Source organism: Platalea leucorodia (genome assembly GCF_965183815.1).
Source record: "Platalea leucorodia genome assembly, chromosome: 9".
NCBI classification, from domain to species: domain Eukaryota; kingdom Metazoa; phylum Chordata; class Aves; order Pelecaniformes; family Threskiornithidae; genus Platalea; species Platalea leucorodia.
This window is the reverse complement of record NC_138831.1, coordinates 52055599-52079338: the sequence shown is the minus strand read 5'-3', so window position 1 is coordinate 52079338 and position 23740 is coordinate 52055599. Positions and strand designations below refer to the sequence as shown.

Below are 23740 nucleotides of genomic sequence, written 5' to 3'. Positions count from 1 at the left end.
AAGTGGCACGAGCGTGTCTCCTGCCTCCGAAATCACCCCCCTCACTGCAAGCTTCTGGTGTGTCACTTGTTTAACCACAAAGGAGCAGCAAAACAGAGTTCTCAAAGCCTTCAAACACACGATACCTGTTGCATTCATCAGATCACAATAGTCTGGTGTTTGTTTACCTTTTTTAGCTTCAGGTCTTATTTCTTCTCCTCCTACAGTTTTCTTTCTAGGGATACATACTAAATTAGCAGAATGGAGTAAGAACGTACTGGGAGTAAAATCTGTGAGTCTGGGGCAACATTTTCCGCTGGGCCGGAGCAACTGACATCCAAGGCCAGCTCTCCATGCTAACTACCACTGGGCTCAGTTCAATCTGTAGTTCGTCTCCCATCAGCACATTTCCTACCTGCAATGTAATTTTGTTTTTCACTAGCAGCCCAATTTTGATGTCCATGAGATTGAGGTCATTTTCCAGTTGCTGATTGGATCGGATCAAGGTTACAACTTCCTCACGCAGTTTCATTAGCTCAAGCTCCTCCTGAAAATCTTGGTCACTCTGATCGAGCAAGTGGACAAATTTCCGAACCACAGCCATAGGTGGGTTTTCAGCATTAACTAAAAATAGGCAAGAAAACAGAGAAACAGAAATTAAATATATTTCTTATCTATGTTTAAACAGGACATCAAGGAGCAGCCAGAATAAAATTAGCATCACCATGTCTAAACAGCTTCTGACATTTTGAGTTTCTTGTTTTGAGTAAATCATGCGAGAAGCAAACAGTAAAGAACAAAGTCAATATCAGCCTAGGGTAGTTCACACCACCAAAGTTAACTGCAAAGCTACGGTTCTATTTTTCAGCTGCAAAAGCAACAGCTGGAATCAAGTTTTCCTTCAGCCTCAAGAACTACCTACTCTCCACACTGCCCGACCAAATTCATCCCAATCGCTCTTCAAAACTGTCTTGATGTTATAGATCATGCTAGCAACATCCCATGCAAACAGAAATTCAAGGCACATCAGTTTTATCCTCTTGGCAATACTTACTGAGGGTTTTGTAGTCTTCTCGTGCTTTGTTTGCTCGGATAAAGGCTTGGATTTTTATAACATCATTTATCTAGGATTTAAAAAAAAGAAAAAAAAAAGTGCGCACTTGACCTCATTTTGGAAAGAATACAGAAGTCAGGTACTGAATTCATTTAACAAGATAGCCTCTTACATGGTTTCTGAAATACTGCAGACGATCTCTGTAACGTCTTCTGGCTTGATACATCCTGGTCATTGACTGAATCTACAGAAGGGTAACCAAAATACTCAGATAAAAACCTTTCCTACAAAGTTCACTACCCAAAAGGTTTACCAAAAAAGCGAGCAGGGGAGCCTTCGCTACCTTCACTACTTGGTCCTTTTGTGCTCGCAGGTAATCCAAACGGATTTGATATGCCTTCCTCTGCTTGTAGCCACGCCACTGGGACTGAAAACAGAAAACAGGAGCACTGAGTTTACTTTTCTCATTACAGAGAAGTAATTACAAATCTGAGCTTCTTTCTGCTCCTCAGCTTCTGACTTCTCTTTTGGCTAAGCAAAACGTGAGGGAGACGTGCTTATCTTACCAAGAGATACACAGTGGGAAGCATTAACTATTTCACCAACTGTAACCATGAGAGACTTGAGATCATCCCATGAAGAGCCTGTGCCTTCTGAAGCACAGTTAGAGATCAAGGATATAGCTAAACAGTCACGTTGACAGAAACTGTTCTATGTGAGGATCATGCATTAAATGCTGCTGCTGGCGAGAACAGTGATGTAACATCATAAGCCTTCAGAGCAGGCTCACTGCTACTGATACTTGGAACAGAAGTTAGGCAAGGGCTTGGTCTACACTTAAAGGGAGAGAGTTTTATTTTAATGAGCTGGGAGTGGTTTTGGGGGTTTTGTTGTGGTTTTTTTTTCCAAATACATACACAGAGTGTGTGCTACTTATGCAGAAACAAACACGCATATACTGCTCAAATAATAAAGAGGTAATAGGGTGCAAAGCATCTATTTCATTTGCACACATTTCAGTTACAACACCAGAGAAAGATTTTTTTCATTCTTCTCCTGCAAATGCGCCCAACCTCATGCTGAATTATCCCACCATCTCTTTCAGGTCCTCAATCCTCCAAATCCCTGGACAAATTTGAAGAGAAGAATAATCTTACTCAGAAATACTGAAAACCATGTTGTTTCTCTTCAATTCATGAAGAATCACAGTAGTAATTCATCACATGGTATTATCACCATAAAGACATACGGAACACTTCATACTGCCTATTCCCAAAACACTGAGTCTGATAATAAAATGATAGGTAAAGCTTCCTCAAATAAGTTTTTCTCTCTCCAATTCTGCCTGAGAAGACTTCATTGATTATACGTGACATGGAAAAGTAAATAATATACCAAAACTCTCTGGGAGAAGGAAATGCCTTCAGAAAATTTGGAAAATGAGGTAAAGACAATTGTGTGCTGTAACTGTTTGAATTCAACAAAAACTGTCAATAAGCTTGTGTGTAGAAAACAATTGCAGAGTACAAGTTTCAAACATAATTAAAGGATGTCGTTACCTGAATGCAAGTGATTGCTGGGACTTGTTTCTTCAAAAAATTCATTCTCGAGTTGAATTCTTGGCGAACAAGATATCCTCGACAGCAAGCCTGAAGTTTCGTAATCAGGTTCTCATTGGCCAGCCACAACTGCTCTCGGTTGTACGCCGCAGTGACTCCAGATATGGTGGTCTGGATTAATGTTATGGTAGGAAGAAGAGCCAGAAAAAGAGAATGGAGATACAAGAAACAGGATGTTACATCAGCTTTCCATATTGTGCTTACGAGAAACTTCCAAGTTGCCTTTCAATAAACAGCAACACCATGGCCCTGCACCCTTTTACCAACAGGATGAATTTTTCTGAAATGGGACAAGGAGTTTTGACACACGCAATCTGATGATGCTCAGTGAAATAAATGAGTTACTAAGCTTGTTAACATGACTATAGCCTTGAAGTGTTCTCTTAGAGCTGCATTAAGGATGGGAATGGTAGGAACATCAATTTTTCAGAGAAAGAAATGTGTTATCTACCCTACCTGTATCTCCTCCCGTGACAGCTGCGTGTCATTTTGCACAAATTCCGCTGGTTCATCCCATCCTCCCTCTTTGGTCCGCAGGTTATGATAATAATGATAGCCTCCTCTCACCCAGTGTTTCACCCATTCACTGCCATTGCCCCCTAAGAGCAGAAACTGCAGCGTAAGTCTCAAAAACAGACAGGTGTCTTATATTTCCCGCATACAAATGTTACAACTAGGAAATCCACATATACAGATGCTCTTTCCTCCAAGCAAGAGAAGGAAGGTTTCCGAGTGCGTAAGGACCTCACATGAGAGCTACCTAAACACAATGCATTCTACAAGTGGAGAACATTCTACTATTCATTATTTTTTTTTTTTAAACTTTAGTTCACAAAGCACCCACAATTGCCACCTGTAACACAAGACTTCTCCCCAGAGGCTTTTTTACCTCTGGTTCTGATTCCACATGCAATAATCTTGAATTTATTTCACTAACAGCTAGCTACTTGAGATTCACCTGCTGCTGTTTTTCTTCTCTTGACTTCTGACAGCTCTCGCTGGTACGTCTCAGCGCATTCTGGAGTGACTCCGTATAGCCCAACATCTGGTGAACGCAAGGCACTCAGGGTCTGGCTAACATCACCACGGTCTACTGCTTCATTAATGGCCAGAATTCCTAAGGAGACTTCGAAAACACAAGGAAGCAGGTTACCTTGGCATTCAGGGGCTCAGTGACTCACAGTAAACACAGAACGACAGAATACAACAAGGCAACATGAACACACACTTACAGTTGGGGTGTGTGTATATACACAAATATTTAAGTGAGTATAAATACAAAATATAAATAAAGAACAATCAGACAACTTGCAGTATAGAGGTCCCTTCAGTACGGAGTGTCCAAGCATACATGGTACTGCACCTGACAGCACATAATTTGTGTGCCCCGAGTCCCTGTATCGTGCTGATTGACCACCAATGTTTATACCACCAATACAGACAAAGTTTTAGCTCTACTCTGACATCATTTTAGTTAAGGCAGTTTCTTCTGGCAGAGCCAGTCACGACTCAAAAGCGGCCTTTTCAACAACTAGCACCATCCATCCCTAGTGAAAAAAGTATGGGGTAGTTTGTAAACAAGTCAAAAACTTGACTGGGGAAAGAGGGGCAGAGGAAGAGAAAAATAACACCACGTCATTCCAGGGCTACTCCAGAACTGCAACTCCAATACAGACATAGTCACAAGGGCACAGGAATCACACTGACAGAGCAAACATGAAATACAGGAGTTTTCAGCACTAGGTAAGACTGCAAAAATGTCTGTTCATACATGGATAGAGAAGGGTATCTGAAGATCTTATTCAGGCTTAAGGGCACATACTTTAATCCTGCTTTTGACCAAAAGTTCCTTGACATGACATTCAAGCTGCTGCCTTGCCAAAGTGCTCAGTGGGTGGGAAAATCGTGAAAAAATTGCACTGGTACTGCTGGGAACAAACAGCAAGATGAACAGGTAAAGCTCTGCCCTACTCCCCCTGCCCTTTTTTTTTTTTTTTTTTCCTGGCTGTTGACAGAGGAATTCACTGACTAAATAACGTCATTAAAAAAAACTGAACTAGGCCATAGAGTCAGACAAACTCGTTGTGTCTTTCATTAGAAAGCTTTTTATGAACCTCTTGGTTTTACTCTATTCTAAAACATCTACAAATAAAGAATACAAATGGACCAGGCCACAAATATAAAAGCAAGCTCATTTCTGCGCCAACAGAGCGAGGACGAGAGGAATCAACCATGCCAGAAACTCTATGTATCTGATAGAGATTCATTAAGAACTCGTGTTGGAGGGCACCCAGTCCAATCCTGTTCTCAAAGCTGGGCTAACTTCAGGGCCTTGTCTGACCGACTTTGGAAAACCTCGAAGGACAGAGATTCCACAGGGCCTTTGGACAACCTGTTTCAGAAGGCACCAGAGAGATTCCAGACTCAGATTAAACTTTTCAGCTTCCAGTATGGTTGCCTATTCAAAGCAAAATCAGAAGGGACTGACTGTGCATCTTTGGATAACTTAAAGTATCAGCCTAACATCAAACTAGAAGGTTTGGAAGCAGAAAGTAGGACGTTTCATCAGCACACCAGAGATGAAGAAACAGAATCAAGAAAAATATAAAGTGACTATAAAGAGAGAAAACAATCAGTTTACTAATACTATACAAATCAAGCAAAACAAGCAGACAGGTGCAAACGATGAATGCGACAGAAAAATAGACCTTTAGAGTAAATGCAAATAGAACAATATCATATTTAAAAATGTATAAAAACAAGCTCTCTGAAGCATGTGGTACCCAGCAAACAAACAGCGTATATAGAGAACAGGCAATTAGAATGTATCAGAAGACTTTTAAAACCCTAATTTTTTGTTAAAGAGAAAGTTTCTGGCAACAGCAACAACAAAACCACCCCAAGCACAAAACCAAAACCAACCAAAAAACCCAAGTTAAGCAAAGAGTAGTAATTACTTCATTGTCTCTGGAGACAGAAGAGACATCATTATAAAGACTGGGATGTAATGATGGGTGGGCCAGTCCACCTACAAACTGCGCTAAGGAGCAAAGGTGAATATCGCTGAGCTGTATTATTGTCTGTATTTGAAAAAGATGCGAGGTAGTCTAGAAATACTTAATAGAAATGAGACAATAGTATACCACTGAAACAAAAGGTAAAGTGCACCAGAAAACATCATTTAAATTGTGCATGTAAACATTCTCATACATAACTAACCACCCACAGACACACACAATTAGTTGCAAATGACAAACTATTTGATAGAGTTTTGCCCAATGAGGCAACATGGTCACATGCAAAACTGGAAAAATGGCGTATCCGCCCAAAAGATAAGAAATTTAATATTTGAAGAATCTGACATTCACTCTTCAAAGAAAAATTACTACACCAGAAGAACATAAGTGCATTTGATTTCCTTTGCCACATTTACATGACATTTCTAGCTCCCAACCTTTCCTTTAGTAACCAGTATTTGGTTGATAATGGGGATTAATTGCAATATTGTGTGACAATACTTACATCTCTCCGACTCCTCTGTGTCCTTGTTAGCCCTATGAATCCCATCCTGAATTTCATCTAGCCAAAGTACAGCCGTTTCATCCTGCGTGTCCTGAAGAGAATACAATGAGAAAAATACACACAGCATGAGGAGAAAAGCATCACTATTTTTGCAAAGTAAAATAAACCGTACTCAACAATAGCCAATATAGCAGTTTTCTGTATCGGAGGGAATAAGAAATTTTTCAGTCTTTCTAACTGACTCCAACATAAGGACATCATGTGTGTTTGTGACTAGTAGAGACGACTATGGCATTACCAGACTCAATACCTCCTTCCCAGTCAAAAAGTCTTTTCAGGAAACAGAACGAAGAAGAAATTCTGTCAATGGGAATCGCTCTGATAAGCAGGGAGAACACAAGGCCAAGGACTTGGTACTGGTTAGTCCTAAAGCCGTACTTGCTAAGAGGACGTGACTTTCCAGGAACACAAGTTAGTCCTTCAACAGAACATGGCTACAAAGAGTTCTTAGAGCAAAAAGCTACCGATGCACGTCTGTGCGCAGAAGCTAAACACTCGCGGGTAACTAACGCCACACCAGGCTCTTCTCGTCCCTGCCCACAAAAGTTCACAAGCCTGTACAAACTAACAAACCAAAAAGCATTGTGCATATTGTGGCTCGGTGCACACGCACAACAGTCGAAGCCACGTTTTAAGCCTTTGGTTTACCAGATCGCTCGTCAAGGAGCAGTGATCGCACAGTGTCCTGTATTTTGGCTGGGATTTGAAGAAATCTTATCAACTAATGTTACATGCAGAAATTCGAGAAGAGGAAAGAGACAAGTGTTTAGCAAGTCCCAAAATACACATAAAGAACAATAATCCAGCAGTTGCCAAGCACGGCTTCTCCCCACCCACCGTTGCTTCCTGTAGGTAATTACTGAAAGAAAGGCTAAGACACAACTGCCACCCCTCTGACCACCCTCCTCATACAAACAGAGCACAGGAAACATTTACTTCTGGTATGGAATAACAATCACGCTGCACAGAAGAGCCACTATTTACAGTGTTCAAGAGCTTTAGGGGCAGACTGAAAACGAACATTTCCTTACATGCCATCCACATTTTTCCCCACTGTTTTGGTGGGTCTGAAACTTAATAATATTTCCTTCAAGAGACTAACATGTCTTTCGCAGGCAGATTTCATCTGAAAGCCTGGACAGTCCCATGAGAGTACCAGCAACAGCAAAATCCTTGTCCAGGGAGTGGGGGAGAATAATCAAAGAAACAACGTCCTCTACTGTAACCTCTACCAGCAGAAGTCAACCCAGAGACTACCGAAACCATCCCGTGCTTTTCTACGGATTTACTGTTGCAGGCTTTCCGGCAGGTACGCACAGCGCAACATACTACAGGGTCTACTGTTGTTCTCTCTCTCCACTCATCATCTGAGAAACATCCATCATACGGCGCTCCCCACTCACATAGGCAACTGAGCAACGTCCTGCGGTGAACTACCATCCCTCTCAGCCCTAAGGTACAGAAATCACTAGTTAGTAACTAACAGTTGACTTCAGATAGTGACTATTTTTCCCCACGACGTTAGTTTATAATATGACCTTTCAATTTCTGAAATTACTGCCATGCTGCTGGGAGGAGCCCTAAATGAACATATGCCTAAATAAGGTAATTTCACGCCAAGTGAGAAGTTACCAGCATGGCCTGGCACTGGCACAAGCTTAAGCACACACTAAAAAGAGTTCATTATTTCATTCTGACTCAGCGGGAGGAAATGCTTCAGCACAAAACGGGTTCCTGAGGAACATTAACTCTTTCGGGGGCCCTTGGGGAAGCTGCTTAATGATTTTCATCAGAAATGTGCACAGTGTTCAGCTATTGCCATCACGTGGGTTTACCTTGAGGGAAGAAAGGGGAAAAACAAAACAAACTAGTGTTCAACACAATCTAGATCTTAGTCTCTATGAAAAATTCTGCATTGGTATTAGAGCAAATGAGCTCCACAGCAGGAGAAAAAAAAAAAAACACAACACAAACTAAAAACAAAACAAAAAACCCAAAACATTCTCAAGCCACTGAAAACAGAGATGTCTGCTACTTCTTTGTAAATAAATGGGGGAAAAAAAAAAAAAAATCAATATCCCATCCACACTACTCAAAAATTGGTTGCATACACACACACACTCTCATCCTCCTTCCTAAACTCGTAAGATGAGACATGCTCTTCCTCTCCCCATCTTCACCTTTACATTTAGTCAGTTAGTGCAAGCAGCAACTATGTACAAGTAGGTAGAAGTCCTTGGCTAATAAGAAAGACAACTGCCACTCAAAAAATGATTAGCAGTAAAAGTGTCACCAGGCGAACAATGGGCATCACTATACATTTTGCTAATAGCATGTATTTTGCTTCACTTCTTTTTTCTAATTTATCACTTAACAGATTTTTCCACTATCAGAAACCTTCTTTTTGCCATGTATAACTATGCCTATAACTACATTTAACAAAGAACACGAAAAAAATACTTAAGCTTGCAGGAAACTTGCATTCAGAAGTTCAGAACTCCCAAAATGAACATGGTCTCCTTGCAAAAACAGGTGAGGCACATTATTTCTCGGAAACAAGATACACATCTCATTCTGGACCCGGGATTAGCTGTAGCAAGCCATCTCATGCAGTTAATATCCTTATACCCATCTCTGTAGCTCATGAAGACTCATACAGCCTGGCTGCAAATCTCTTTCTCTAGTATAGACATATCCAAACTAACTGGGTAAGATCAGTTGATGGTATGCAGATGCCCAGCTCTCCACTTCCAGTTTTGATTCCTGGCTTTCAGGACCAGTAATATGCCCATTACACAGACGTAAAGGTTTTTTGAGAGCTGCATTTAATTGCACTCACCTGTGCTTTCTCTCTCTTGGCTCGAAGTAGTGTATCCTGGTAATGCTGTGCTACCTTTGGGGCTACACCCTCCAATTTTGCTGCAGGTAACTGTAAGGCTTGAATAGTCTTTTTGGTGTCCCCTTCATCCAGAGCTTCATTGATAAGACCAATTGCCAAAATCCCTAGGGAGGAAGGCGTAGGGGGAGAAATACCAAGTTCCATTTTTGGTCAACAATAATCATAAGCATTGCTTCAGAAGGAAAGTGCAGTTAGTCCTTCCTACATCAGGTATCAGCTAACTGCAGTATTTTTAACAGAAAACATTATTTAATAGTAAAGAAAGCAAGACTGTTTCTCCACCTTAAAGTAGTCATAATGCCTGGGGACTGCAATTAAAAAAAAAAAAAAAAAAAAATTGCTCAGGGAGACCACATGCAGGGACAGGACTGAGTTGTCAGACATCCAGCTCAGAGCCACTACAAGAGAATTACCAAAGCCCAAACGGCCAGAGTTCATAGGATACAGTTTTCCAAGGTTCTGGCTTCTCTAGAAAGAAATCGTCACATGAAGCTAAAGATTTGCATGGAATACCATTTAAAAATATAGTGACTTCATATTTTAGAAAACTCTTCTATTAAACATATGTAGTATTAGCTGTATTATCAGAGATGTGGATGCTATTCAAGTACAGTAAAATTTACCATTCAGCTAAATAAACAAAAATAAATATCTTATAGTTAGCTAAATGCAAACAGAGTCTACATCATATATGCACTACCTACAGCAACCATCTCCTGCGAATCACAAAGTAACTTAGGTTGAGATGGACCCTAGAGGTCATCTGATTCTATTCCCTGCTTAAAGAAAGATCAATTCAAATCATAGTTTGATCACTACAGAACAAAGAGATCTTTTAGACAAAAGAAAGTAAGGAGCTCAGTGTGGGCATTTCCAACTTTGGTTAATGTATCCAAAGATTGTGACTTTTTCTTCTATGCAGGAAAGAGAACCACAAAGCAAAAGTTTATGTGAAAAACAGAACATCTTGGGGAAGAGGTGGTATTTGCATGGATTAGGGAAAAATATAAGTCGAGGACGTTGCAAGAACCAGGATCACTGAAATGATTGCGTGGTTTCTGTCAAAAAGCAGATACAATAACTGTTGGACTTAGGAAAAGGCACAGAATGTAAGTAGCAAATCTCTCTGATTAGTTTGCTAATATGGGCATGACAAAACTACTCCATGGAAGAGCAATATGTTACAGCTCCTCACTAGAAAGCATTTTTTAATTTGAAACTATTTACAAGGATAGTGGAAATGAAAAATATGTGCTCGTATGCCTTGAGGACCTTCTCAGACTAATTAACTTATTCATAGACAGGAGATAAAAAGTGCCCTTGCATAAGGGCATATATGAAGCAGACCAAAGAACTAAGAAATTCCCTGTTAGAACAGCTTCTCTCATCACAAGATTTTCTGCACCTTTTTTTCCAGGATAAGGAGTGCTATAAAAAACAGGGTGTTGGGAGTACAAGAACTTTTAGACTTCTGCTGTGACCTCTTACATAGAACAGATGCTATGAAACTAGCATCTTGTGTGCGCGCACGGTGTGGGTCTGCGTTTGTGCGGTTTCAACAAATCCGCTCACGTGACCCAAACAAGGAAACCCAGTGTCTATTTGGAGATCCAGGAAACAAGTTAATCAAGATAGCAGGCTCTTAAATTAAAATTTAACCCTCTCTAGACTATAAAGTCTTTTCAAGGTGAAACACAACTCACCAATTACGCAACAAGAAGTGGCAGAAGACACCTGTTTGTCTCAGTGTACAATATAAACTGTGTCATCACCTCCACATTTGTGGCAAATCTCTCCCCTCTTAGGATGCAAGGCTTTGAACTAAATGTTACAAAGATGGCTCGAAAGTAAATGTCATGCTACTTGCATATGCAGGAGGTTTTCAGTACTGGTGATAACCAAAAATTATGGTCCCTTAATGAAATTGAAAAAAAAGTAATAGAAAATTAAATGACCTGATATGGAACCTCACAAGGATCTACCTAAGAATAAGTTTGCTTAATTGTGCTATTTTCAAGGATGACTCTACCTCCACTCTGGATTTTAAGTCAACTAATACTGTCATAGAGAAAAGAGAATTACTCCCATTTTCTGTTTTGCTGACATTTTGGTCTTTACGCTCAATCCCAGTCTATTATCACTGCTAAAAGACACTAACATAAACACTACTAAAAAATAAAAATGAAAAAAAAAAAAAGCAGCAGAACTAGAAGAAGCATAGAAGTTCGGTTAACAGCCATTCACATTTCTCAGCTTGCATCAGGTATCTTTTCCTTCACGAGCATTTAAGTTTTGGTACTCGCACTTGCTGCATACACTTGTAACTTCCATGCGTTTTTGCTTATTTTCCAATCAGGGATGTTTTTTGCACTTTACCAGTATTTCGTATTAAAAGGCAACAGCTGTGCAGGCATATTCTTCTTCTACTGGTCAGAAGGCCAGTTATCAGTCATTTCAGCTTTTAGAGATACTGGTTTTAACAACTAGTGGTCATATGCAGCGTTAAAACAGAAAATAAAAGCTTCTAATTTCCTGACAGAACTAACTGTAAACAAAGCAATTAACCTCTTAGAAGATCAGCACTTTCCATTTCAACTCTAATTTGAGATTTGGGTCCCAATATCTGGAACTCAGAACTTGAATGGCATCAAACTGATGAGATAATTAAATGTTCTTTGAAAAAAGAAAAATTTGTATGAAATGTTTTAAGCAAAAACATTTGCATACATAACTGTCGAACAGACAGCATTTCAGAATAAACTTTTTGAGGCATCTCTGTTGATTTATCACTGAATCAAAGTAACTGCAAAAGCCTATTTCTTTGATGCAATATTTGCACTACTGATCTTCAAAGAAGCTGTAATTTGGAAGTAGCGTTAATACAGCCAGGAGTTAAAGGACTGAGAATAAGACCAGGAAATAAATTCATCTCTCTGTTGTTCCTTCAAGCTCCTCATCCACTGTAGAAATGCATCTGACAGATCATTACATCTGAGAGTCATCAACAGAAAGATGGGTAGCTTATCTTGCATTTGCAGGTCAGATCACCCACAAATAAAGAGTAAAGGGGGATCCTGGACTGAGTCTGTGGAACTTCCACTGAATACTGGAAAGGTAAAAAGACCAAAGCACATTCAAAAGAAGGACTAAAAGGGAGAAGAGGAAAACCTGAACAGGGCAGAGATTACAGCCAAAGAGAGAACAAGACTTCAAGCAAAGTAACTTCTACTGAATGCAGCAAATTAGGAAGGAGGATGGAGTACTCCAAGAGTGGGCCACAATTAACTCGGGAGGTTTTGGTAATACTAGCTTTCATTAAATTTGAGGGATGGAAGCAAAATTAGAAAACATTCTAGGCTAATCCTAGACACTGACAGCAGACAACACATTTTGTTATCCAAAAAGAGTTGAAATTTGCATTGGAAGGATTAATAAAACTGTTTGGAGTTACTGATTTCAATACCACAAACACTCCTGACTGCCTGATCTCTCCATCAACAGTCCTGCTATCAAGCCTTTTATATTACAGACCACCATATCTTTCTCACAACTAAGATCTTCCTCGATGCTTAACGTATGACACAACTACAAGTCAATCGATAACTTTTTGTATTGACATGCACCTAATTGTACCTAATTTTAGCACTCCTTATGAGCTAGATCAGTCTAGCATGAATCAAGCAGAAAAACTTACTTTCGTGTTCTTCATGCACAACTATGTTCACACGATCAACGCATGACTGGATATCATTCCACGTGATAAATTCATTTCCTTCTGCACGTGTTTGAGCTTTCAGCTTCATCAAATCATCGATGTACCTGCCAAAGAACAAAATCCAAAACTAATAAACATCACATCACAACAAGCTGGCCAAGGAACACACAAGACAGCATGAGAATTGTACACAAAGTGGAAGAGGTAACGTGAGGGTTGAAACTGGAAGAAATATGAAAAGGGGAAAGAATAGAAAGAGGAAAGGCTGCGTGCAGTACGGTCAGCCCAAATGTGAAATAATCAACAAAAGCACTAAAACTCTGAACGAGGGTCCAGGGCAAGGAACAGGGTGGGTGAGCTGGCATAGTATTAGTGACAATCTAATGGTACCACAACATGGCTTTAACGTGAAATCTGTGAGAAACCATTGAGAGACAGCACAGAAATCATACCAGTAAGAAACAGTAATCGCAAAACCAAGATGTGACGCGAGAGATTAAATCAATACTGTAATAAATAATGTAGAAAGAACGTAAAGGTGGGGGGGGAAGGGGAATTCAAGAAGTCACAGAATATAAGCAACATCAAGGACAGACACGATTCCTTGAAATATCCACCTCTGAGAGTTCTCATCCTCAATGTTTGTAAGCCCTGTGACAGGACTGCTCAGTTGTTTCCACACTGTATTCACATCCCCTGAATCCAAAGCCCTATTAATCAGGGCCACAGAAGACAGCATCTCTACAGCAACAGATAATTCTGGATGGGTGAGGTTACCCTGCATACAAAGAGGACAACAAATTAATTCTGCTCACTCTTTACAAACTATTGCTGCACACAGAAGACAGAATAGAGGAGTTCTCAGAACAGACATATAACAAAGCAAAGAGACAACCTTTATGACATAGAAATAGAAAGATGAGTATCATAAAGCTAGAACAGCAAGTAAGAGATTAAAGTAGAATCTTGCAGGGCCAAGTAGCTCAAGATTTAGGGATTAAACTTCACATCAGAACAGACTGAACACCAAAGCAGTTCTATGAAGACTCAAGATAGGTTTGTTCCAGAGAACGCATTTAACAAAACAGACAGGGTAGACCCGGTGATCCATACCAACTTCCAGAAATAAGAGAGAACGTGGTACTTACTTCAGGGCTCTGTTGCTGCAGGGTGGCCAGTTCCCTTTGGTAAAGATCTGCAGCAAATGCATAAACCTCTGGTAACTGGGCCTCTGGATTCATAATTTCTGCCACAGTCTTCTCAGCATCACCCATTCGAATTGCAGAATTAATTCTGGCCACTGCTGCCAGCCCTAGAAGGTCAAAGAGATAGCACAAAGAATGAGGAAGGCAGACAGCTGAGTCCCCAGTAATAAAAGCAGTTTTATTCTACTCAATAATCAGATACCTAACAAGAAAAAGAATAATTCCCTTAGCTGCAGGAAATGAGTGAAGCTTTCTGATCCATACTTCCCCAGTTAGTCTTCCATTACTGCAGACAACTAAAATACATAATGCCTTCTTTAAAATAAAGCTCGTGTTTAAAACCAGTTCACCTTTTTGCCTGGTTACCAAAGGATTGCTTCACCATTTCAGTCTTCTGATAGTAAGAAGCCTCATAATTGTAAACTTTTCGATGGACGAGTAGTAGCAACTTTTTCTTCCTGTCTATGTCTATTCTGCATCTATCCTGCTCAAGGCAGTAACAGGCACTCTATAGTGGGTACACGTTGGCTAACTTTAAAGTAGCGCAAGTAGGTGAACAAATGCCGAGCTTCATGCTGAACAAGTAAGGTACTTCGAAGGCAGCCTCCTAGTTATTAGGCATTCACTGTTTCCCTCTTGTATTCTAAACCCTTTCTCCCCAGATCTCTAGTAGTCTCCTTTCTACCTATTACAAATTGAACTAATTGCTCCTGCACAGCCAGGACTGAACATTCTTCTCCAGAAAAGAGCTCTGCATGATGTCAGAAGCATCAATCAAAAAACAATCAGCCATCGTGATCTGCATTTTATTTGCTACCTGATATTCAGAAACAGTTAAAGGTTCTGTAGCTGAAACCAGGTAAGATTTATGTCAATGGTCAGAGGTAACCTAGCTTTCACACCTCATGGAGCAATCCAGATTTCCTTCACAGATTCATAGCACAAAAACTCATACAAGCATTCTAGAAAAAGAGGTTATTTAAGGACGATGCAAAAGTTCCATGTTTCTTAATATTTTAAATTATATGCTGGTATCTCCAGCAGTATTATAAGAGCTGGATAAAAGACACTACAAATAATCAGGGCAACCGTCTCTCTTTAATGTTCTTAGCAGCCGCCATGAAGTACTTAAAGAACATTCATAACTGTTTGAGAGAGACCTCACGTATCCCCACATAGACCCAAATATTGTGCTGTCTCATCCTTTTGGTCACATCCATGGTCACTCTGCTGCAATAATTTCTACTGATCCTTACTTTGCTGATACTGTTGTGCTGCCCTGTTAGCAGCATCCACTCCCAACTGCAACTCTTCCTTCTGCAGAGGACCTGTAAGGCCAGCCTGAGAAAAAAAAGAAACCGGGAAGGTGAAACGATGTCAGCTTATTCACTTCAAATAGCTCAATAAAAAGAAAAAAAAAAAAAAACCAGCTTTTCCTTAAAACACTCTAATGCCACATAGCTGCTGCAAACAAAGAATGCCACACATGTGAGGAAGACAGAAATTACTCATCAGATTCTCAGTTCATATGCTGAAAGACCGTATGTTTACAACCTGATCCCTTTTAGAGTATTAGAAGTGCAGACCCATGAATGCAGCAATTAAAGCGAAGACCCAGCTTCCAAAATTATAAAACATTTAAGACAAAGGGGACAATTTTGTGGGAAAAGACTCCCTGTACATGAGCTGCATGCTGGGGTGAAATCAGTACTTGTGTAGTTTGCCATGAAATGACACATTAATTAATGTTCCATTTTACCTCTGAGCAACAAAAGAGCTAGCAGAACATCAAAAATGGACAACACGCAGTTTTGGCTTACACATACATGCTTCCTGGTCTATACGGTACGAGTGAATACAAATAGAAAGCAAGACTGAGCGACTGGGGAGCAGGAGGGCTTGAATAACTTGGGTAGTAGCCAAACAGGTCATGACCCTTTGTACAGTTCACACAGTAAAGACGGTAATTCTCCAAAAGCACCGACAGACCACGTTTAGCTAACAAGACTTTTCAATTACATTCTGGAAGAACGTGCAATCCGACTTTGTAGTTTAGAAAACAGTTGAACTTCATTTTTGCGGCTACTAAAAATCTTGGTAAAAAAATCTTCCCAGTCCTATTTCATCCCTAGAGGCATCTTTGGACAACTACAGAGAGTTTCTGCCACACCAAAGCTTCATAGGACTTTTTAAAAAGCCCCCACTTTTCCTGTTTTATCTTAATTGTAGGTCCCAAGAAACATAGCTTGTGAAGATCTTTCTTCAAGAGGCAAGTGGCAAATCTTCTGAATAACAACAGCTGCAGGGCTAAGTCTGTGCTATAGAAATCCTCACACCCCCACAGAAGGTTATAACAGCGTTACACACATCCTTCAGCTCCATCATTCACGTAGAATCCCAGGTAAGGAACGCTCACAAAGCATAGCAGTATGCTGGCTGATGGAAAGAGTATCCCAAACCAGCACATTCACTAGAAGGAATTATTCTCTAAGGAACATCGTTTAGCTGTTGACCAAACAAATTTTGCATCACACACAACACAACAAAACAAAACAAAACAAAACAAAAAAAAAAAAAAGAAACCAAACACAAAATAAAAATAAATAAATAAAATGATCAAGAGTGGTTCTGAATTATTGCTGTATGCCATTCAGATTGAGGGATCCTTCTGAACACAAAAAAGCTGCACTCCAGCAGAAAAAGCTGTAATAGTCTACCAAAAAAAGGTATTATATACCTCTATCTATCTATCTATCTCCACATATATTGATGCAGAGAGATTTTGAGGGGGTTCAGGGAAGAAGACATGTTAAGTTAGTAGAAATGTAGGTCCTAATGAGCCCTATGCAGAGACTGTCCAAAGTGAGAGAATGTATCAGGTCACAGGAGACGGGTACAGTCACGCAGCCAGGCAGCTCCCACTGCAGCTACATTCCGTCCTGCTCCGTAATACATTATAGAGCAGGTGAGGAGTTGAATGAGCTGTGCTAAAGTCTGACAACAACAGGATAGGGACCCTGTCTGAAAGCTGTTTCCTAGTTAGGTGATACAACTGAGTCCCAGAAACTTTAAGGTGGAGAGTTTCTTCAGCCCCAGAAAGGCACAAGTTCTAAGGGAGACCGCTTAAAATGACAGAATCACAGAATAGTCAATGGTAGAAGGAATCTCTGGAAATAGTCTAGTTCAAACCCCTGCTCTAGAGCAGCTTGCCCAGGACCTCTGCAGAAAAGGACCTGAGGGTCCTGGTGGACACCAAGCTGAACATGAGCGAGCAAAGTGCCCTGGCAGCAAAGAGGGCTAATGGTAGCGTAGGCCGCATTAGGAAGACTGTTGCCAGCAGGTCGAGGGAGATGGCCCTTCCCCCCTACTCGGCACTGGTGAGGCCACACCTGCAGTACTGTGTCCAGTTCTGGGCTCCCCAGCACAAGAGAGGCACGGACATACTGGAGAGAGCTGCAGGAAGGGTCACTAAGATGATTAACGGACTAGAGCGTCTCTCCTACGAGGAAAGGCTGAGAGAGCTGGGACTGCTCAGCCTAGAGAAGAGAAGGCTCCGGGGGAACCTCAGCAATGTGTGCAGCCATCTGAAGGGAGGCTGCAAAGAAGATGAAGCCAGGCTCTTTTCGGTGGTGCCCCATGACAGGACAAGAGGCAACTGGCGCAAAGTGAACCAGAGGAGGGTCCCTCTGAACATCAGGAAACACTTTATTTACTGTGAGGGTGACCACGGAGCGGCACAAGCTGCCCGGAGAAGTTGTGGAGTCTCCACCCTTGGGAGATATTTGAAAGCCATCTGGATGTCATCCTGGGCAACCAGCTCTAGGAGGCCCTGCTTGAGCAAGTGGGTTGGACAAGACGAGCTAACTCAAGACATCCCTTCCAGCCTCAACCATTCTGTGACTCTGTGTTCAGTTGAGCTTTGAGTATATCCAAGGACAGAGACTCCACAAGCTCTCTGGTCAACTCGTTCCAGTGTTTGATCACCCTTGGTAAAAAAAAAAAAAAAAAAAAAAACCCACCAAACTTTTTTCTTACGCTTAAACAGAATTTCCTGAATTTCAACTTGTGCCCATTGCATTTTATACTGTCACTGTGCACCACTGAGAAGTATCTGTCTGAGTCTTCTTTATTCCCTCTGATCAGTTATTTGAGAGCCTTCTTTTCCCAAGGCTCAGTAATCCCAGCTTTCTCAGCCTCTCCTAATAAGTCCTGCTCCGAGCCCTTAATCGGTTTCTCAGCCCTCACTAGACTTGCTGCAGTACGTCCATGTCTCTTGTCCTGCGGAGCCTCAGAACTGGGTGCAGTACTCCAGCTGCGGTCTTCAACAGCATCGGATCACCTCCTTCAGCCTGCTGACAGCGTTCTTCCTAATGCATCCCAGGACACTGCTGGCTTCCTCTACCACAAGGGTATAATCCTGGCTCTTGGTCAAGTCATTGCCTAGCGGGACCACATATCCTTCTTTGCAAAGCTGCCTTCCAGCCAATCTATCCCCAGTCTGTACTTGTGCATGAGGTTATTCCTCCCCCAGGTAAAGGGCTTAGCATTTGTCTTTGTTGAACTTCATGAGATTCTTAATGGCCTATTTCTCCAACCTGATAAGGTCCCTCTGAACAGCAGCACAACCATCTGGCTGCTCCTCCCTGTTTTGTATCATCTGCAAACTTACAAAGGTTTAAATGGATGGTAAATAGTATTGGCCTCAGTACCAATCCTTGGGGTACACCACTAGTGACCAGCTTCCAGCTGGATATCATGCTGTTAATCACAACCCTTTGAGCCTGACAGTTCAGCTAGTTTTCAGTCTACCTCACTGTTCACTTAGCCCATGCCTCAGCAGCTTGTCTGATGATATTACAGGATACAGTCTCAAAAGCCTTGCTGAAGTCAAGATAAACATCCATTGCTCTGCTCTCATCCACCAAGCCAGTCATCTCATTGTAGAAGGCTGTTAGATTGGTCAAGCATGATTTCCCTTTCAAAAATCAACACTGACCACTCCTAACCACTTTCCTGTCCTTCACGTATTTGGTAATTGTTTCCAGGATTATTTGCTCTGTCATCCTCCCAGAGATTGAGCCAAGACTGACAGACCTATCATTCCCTAGATTCTCCTTCTTGCCCTTCTTCAAGATAGGAAAGACATTCACTCTCTAGTCCCTAGGAGCCTCCCCTGATCTCAATTTTTAGAGACTGCCTAGCGTGGCCTCACAATCACACAGGCCAGCTCCCTCAGCACTCACAAATGCAGCCCACCAGCTCCCTTCTCCAAGTTGTTTAAATGGTCCCTAACTTGATCCTCCTCTACTGAAGGGTAAGTCTTCCTTATTCTATATTTTCCTACTGGTCTCGGAGGCCTGGGATTCCCAAGGGAAAAACCTTATCAGTAAAGTAAGAGGCAAGGAAGGTACTCAGTACCACAACCTTTGTGGTCATCTGCTCCCCTGCCCCATTCAGCAGCAGTCCCAAATTTTCCCTAACCTTCCTTTTGCTGCCGATATATCTACATTAAAGTCATTCTTGTTGCCCTTCATGTTCCTTGTTAGATTCAGGTCCAGTTGGGCTTAGGCTTTCTTAACCCCACCCTACATGCTGAGACAGCATCTCTATATTGCTCCTGAGTCACCTGACCCTGCTCCCATCCACCTCTTGTATGCTTCCTTTTTCTGTTTGAGCTTTGTGGGAAGTTCTCTGGTTCATCCATGAAGGCCTCCTGCCACTTTTGCCTGACTTTCTGCTCATTAAGATAGGCCATTCTCAAGCTTGGAGGAGGCGATCCTTGGAAAGTCAGTGAGCTCTTCTGGACCTCTCTTCCAGGACCACAGTCCGCAAGATTCTTCCAAACAGATCTGCAAACTGGTCTTAAGGCTCTCCTGAAGGCCAGGGCTGTGATCCCCCTTTCTACCTAGTTCCCTCCTCTCAGGATCCTCAACAGTCACTACACCCAAGGCTGCCCCTGACCTTCCCATCTCCAACCACTTCTTCGTTGTCTGTATTAGGTCCAGCAAAGGACCTTCCCTCATCCACTCCTCGGTTATGTATGCCAATCAGTTATCACCAGCACACTCCAGAAACATCCTGGATTGCTTGTGCCCTGCTGTGTTGCCCTTACAGCGGATCAGGCAGTTTGAGTCCCCCAGGAGGACTGAGGCCTGTGAACACAAGGCATCTTCCACTTGTCTGAAGGAGGCCTCATCTACTTCTTCTGCCCGATCAGGCAGTCTGCAGCAGACACCCACCACAATGTTGTACACATCGGTCTGCCTGCTAATCCTGACCCATAAGCTCTCAACTGGTTCATCATACGTCTCAAGGCAGAGCACCATGCATTCCAGCTGCTCTCTCACGCAAAGGGCTGCTTCCCCTCATCACCACCCTGGCCTGTCCTTCCTAACAGGTCAGTCCGTGGCAGCACTCCAGTTCTGGCAGCTGTCCCACCACATCTCTCTGATCCTAGCGCTATCACAGCTCTGCCACTGCACACAGACCTCTAATGCCTCCTGTTCATTCCCCATGTTGCATGCATTAGTCTACAGGCACTTCAGAGAGCCACCCGGTCATGTTGACTTTCCAGCAAAGAGATTCCCTTATAACACTGCTCTCGTCACTTCTGTACGTAATGTAGAGGTAGGTCCCCTTCAGGCCTGTCTTGTTGATTTGAGGGTGCCTCTCATCCACATCGCTCTACACCCTTTGCTTGCCAACCCGGCCAACCACTTCCTCACTTGGAGACACGATCACCCTGCTGTGTTGATTCCTATGAAAAATTAGATCAGACACCTCCAACAATTTGGGAACAAACATGGTATGGGGTTTGATCACCACCCTCATTCTGTAGCGTACCGTGTAAGAAAGGTCAGCCCAGAAGCTTGGCATTTGCTGACTTAACAGAAAACCAAAAGGGCAGTTTTGTGAGCAAAGCGGTGTGAGCGGCATCCTGAGGCTCACTTCAGGTTTGTCAGCTCTGAGAACACACTCTGATTTGTTCTCGTGCCTTTAACTACTGTCATTAAATATGCTGAACGATGCAATACTCAGCTAAGCAGTGGCTTACCACAGTCAATTACGTACAATTACTCGGTGCCCAGCACTGAGTGTTTGTTTCCCACCTGCCAGCTCTGGCAATTTAAGACTTACACTATCCATGAGGTCTGCTCCAGTACCTGATGATTTGACAGTGGTGAGATTTAAAAGCCTTATGATAATGCATAGCTACCCTCTCCAAAAATAAACAGAAATTCAAACCCAACATTCATTCAGGACCTCAATTTAAACTGCCAGGCCTTACTACAGATTCAGCTCTCTGACTGATTTGTCGTATATTACTTCTACTCCAAACTGTGTTTCAAAGGCCCTAAGAACAAATATGTTTCTTCAGCCTCTTACTGTAATTATGCGGTCTGATCTTTTCTAGGTCTTTCTACACTCCCTACAGTGCAAAAGCCATCTCATCTCCTCCTCCTCAACAGGTCTTCCAGTAGGCACTGTTGGGTCATGTCACTGCATTTTCTGCTTATGACATACAAGCACCTGTGCATCCACCACAGTGCCCAAGATCTAGTTTGTTGTAACTGTATAACTGACTTGTCTGCATTTTTCCTGGATCCAAATGCATGCAGTATCTTACTTGTCTACCTTGTTGCAGCTTTTAAAAAAAAAAAAAAAAAATCATTCATTAAAGAGATGCAATAGTAATAACCATCTTTGTATCAGCATATTTTTCTCCTATTGACATACATGACATTGTGATAACTGAGACAATGTTGGTTTTAAAAACTATTCCGTGCATTTTATAAGCAGCATACATAAGCAGCCTGCACATAAAATCCACTGAAGAGTTGGCCTGGAACGAGTAACTAAGGTTAACCTTAGTTATAGAATCATAGAATCATTTAGGTTGGAAAAGACCCTTAAGATCATTGAGTCCAACCGTAAACCTAACACTGCCAAGTCCACCACTAAACCATGTCCCTAAGCGCCACGTCTACAAATGGCGTATGGTGGGATTCTCCACAGCGAAAGCAGCATATGCTTATCTAATAGGTATTTATAAAACACAAATATCCACATTATTTGGGCACTGACAATAGTAAAATGAGAGGCAAGATGCACCTATATTATAATAGTTCTATACACACACACACACGAGTTAGTATTTTAAGGTTTGGTGAAAGTATTTTAATTATATATACACACATACAAGCATTATACTGGCCTTCCACATGCAGAGATGAAAACTAAATGATAAATATGCTTACTGTATGCTTCTGTCTCTTAGCGTTAACTTTTTCAAACCAACACTAAACTCTAATGCAGGTATATAGCAAGCAATTAGTATACAGTGCTATGGTGAAGGGCGGGGCAAGAAGCCTCATGAATCAGGGTCATCTAGACTTTTCCATACCTCCTGTTTCTGTTGTCTATCACTCAAAAACTGCTTGAAATACCAGTCGCAATTTTCTCGTAGCAATCCTCGCAGTCCCAGGGCTGGTGTTGCCAAAGCTTCATACAGTGCTAACGCATCTCCTTGTTCCAAAGCCAGGTCAATCTTTGATATGGCTGCATGTGCTAGCAACAGTAAAGCAGAGTTTTGAGAAACATTAAATGAAGTCCTGTGGTTTATATAACCTACTGCTCAGACAGAAATACTTAGACCTGATGGATAGCAAGTTATGTATGTAACCCGAATGGAAGACTTCCAAAGTCAATGCAAAGTAGTACTTGAAAAAAAGGTGCTGAAGGTTGCAAATAGCATGCATTACTCGAAGAACGGGGGCGGGGGGGGGGGGGGGGGGAGAGACAGGCAATGACAGGGACAATCCATTTCCTAAAGGAAGGGCAACAGAAGTCAAAATTAATTTAGCTTACGAGTAATGTACTAATAATGAGTAAAAAAACCCAACCAAACAAAAGAAACCACCACCAAAAAACCCCACAAAAACAGGGGAGCTGCCGTCCACTTTTGTTAGCATTACAGAAAGCAAGGAGCAGCACAGGTATTGTTTTTAAGTACTCTTTTAAATTAAGACTATTACTTTAGCTTGATACCTACCGTTTACTTTATTGATGTTTCCCTGAATCTCAGCTTGAGTCAGAAGTTCTTCATACACATCTCTCTCTCTCTCTGAATTTTCTGAGGCAATCTGAAGATGAAATAAAAACTAATCAGTGTTTCTACAGTTTTTTTTGCCCTCATAGATCTTCTCATTGAAAAGGTCAGGGAGGATAACTCTATATCTATATAGAGCTGTGATAGGTCATAGATAGGCTACTTCTACACACGCAAAAAGAAGCCCTAGAAGTAAATACATATAAAGTAAGTATACTCACCCTCTGATACAGACAGCCTAGAAACACCTTATTTCAATGTAATGGCTCTATATGAACACACAGTAGAGCTCCAGAACGCAGAAAGCAGTACACATAGCTAGGCATTTGATATACAGCGTTCTAAAACACCACTGACCCCTTCTGAGAGCATGAGTCCGTTTTGCTCATCATTTTATTGTTAGGAAAATGTATCTGTACTGTATGAAAATAGAGGAACAGCATTCCCAACATACAAAGGCTGACACGAATTCTGTATCTACGTGGCCTGTATTTCAGACAGCTGAACAAAGTAACACAGCTAACTGCTGCCTGTCTTCTACAAGAGGAAGACACGTTACTGGGCAACATATTAGAATA

The 23740-nt window shown here is 41.6% G+C and overlaps 1 protein-coding gene across 1 annotated transcript in view; it reads right to left on the bottom strand.

Annotated features, from left to right (window-relative positions):
- Window positions 1-23740, bottom strand: part of IQGAP1 (IQ motif containing GTPase activating protein 1) — a 78291-nt gene that overhangs the window by 18981 nt on the left and 35570 nt on the right. The window contains exons 9-23 of the mRNA XM_082321973.1: window positions 23106-23196; window positions 22458-22621; window positions 15310-15394; window positions 13997-14160; window positions 13466-13626; window positions 12828-12952; window positions 9074-9237; window positions 6175-6265; window positions 3611-3778; window positions 3109-3251; window positions 2593-2763; window positions 1377-1460; window positions 1206-1277; window positions 1034-1103; window positions 395-603 (exon numbers count right to left, since the gene is read on the bottom strand). Coding sequence (XP_082178099.1) covers window positions 395-603; window positions 1034-1103; window positions 1206-1277; window positions 1377-1460; window positions 2593-2763; window positions 3109-3251; window positions 3611-3778; window positions 6175-6265; window positions 9074-9237; window positions 12828-12952; window positions 13466-13626; window positions 13997-14160; window positions 15310-15394; window positions 22458-22621; window positions 23106-23196 — 1962 coding nt within the window. The remainder of the gene's footprint in view (window positions 1-394; window positions 604-1033; window positions 1104-1205; window positions 1278-1376; window positions 1461-2592; window positions 2764-3108; window positions 3252-3610; window positions 3779-6174; window positions 6266-9073; window positions 9238-12827; window positions 12953-13465; window positions 13627-13996; window positions 14161-15309; window positions 15395-22457; window positions 22622-23105; window positions 23197-23740) is intronic.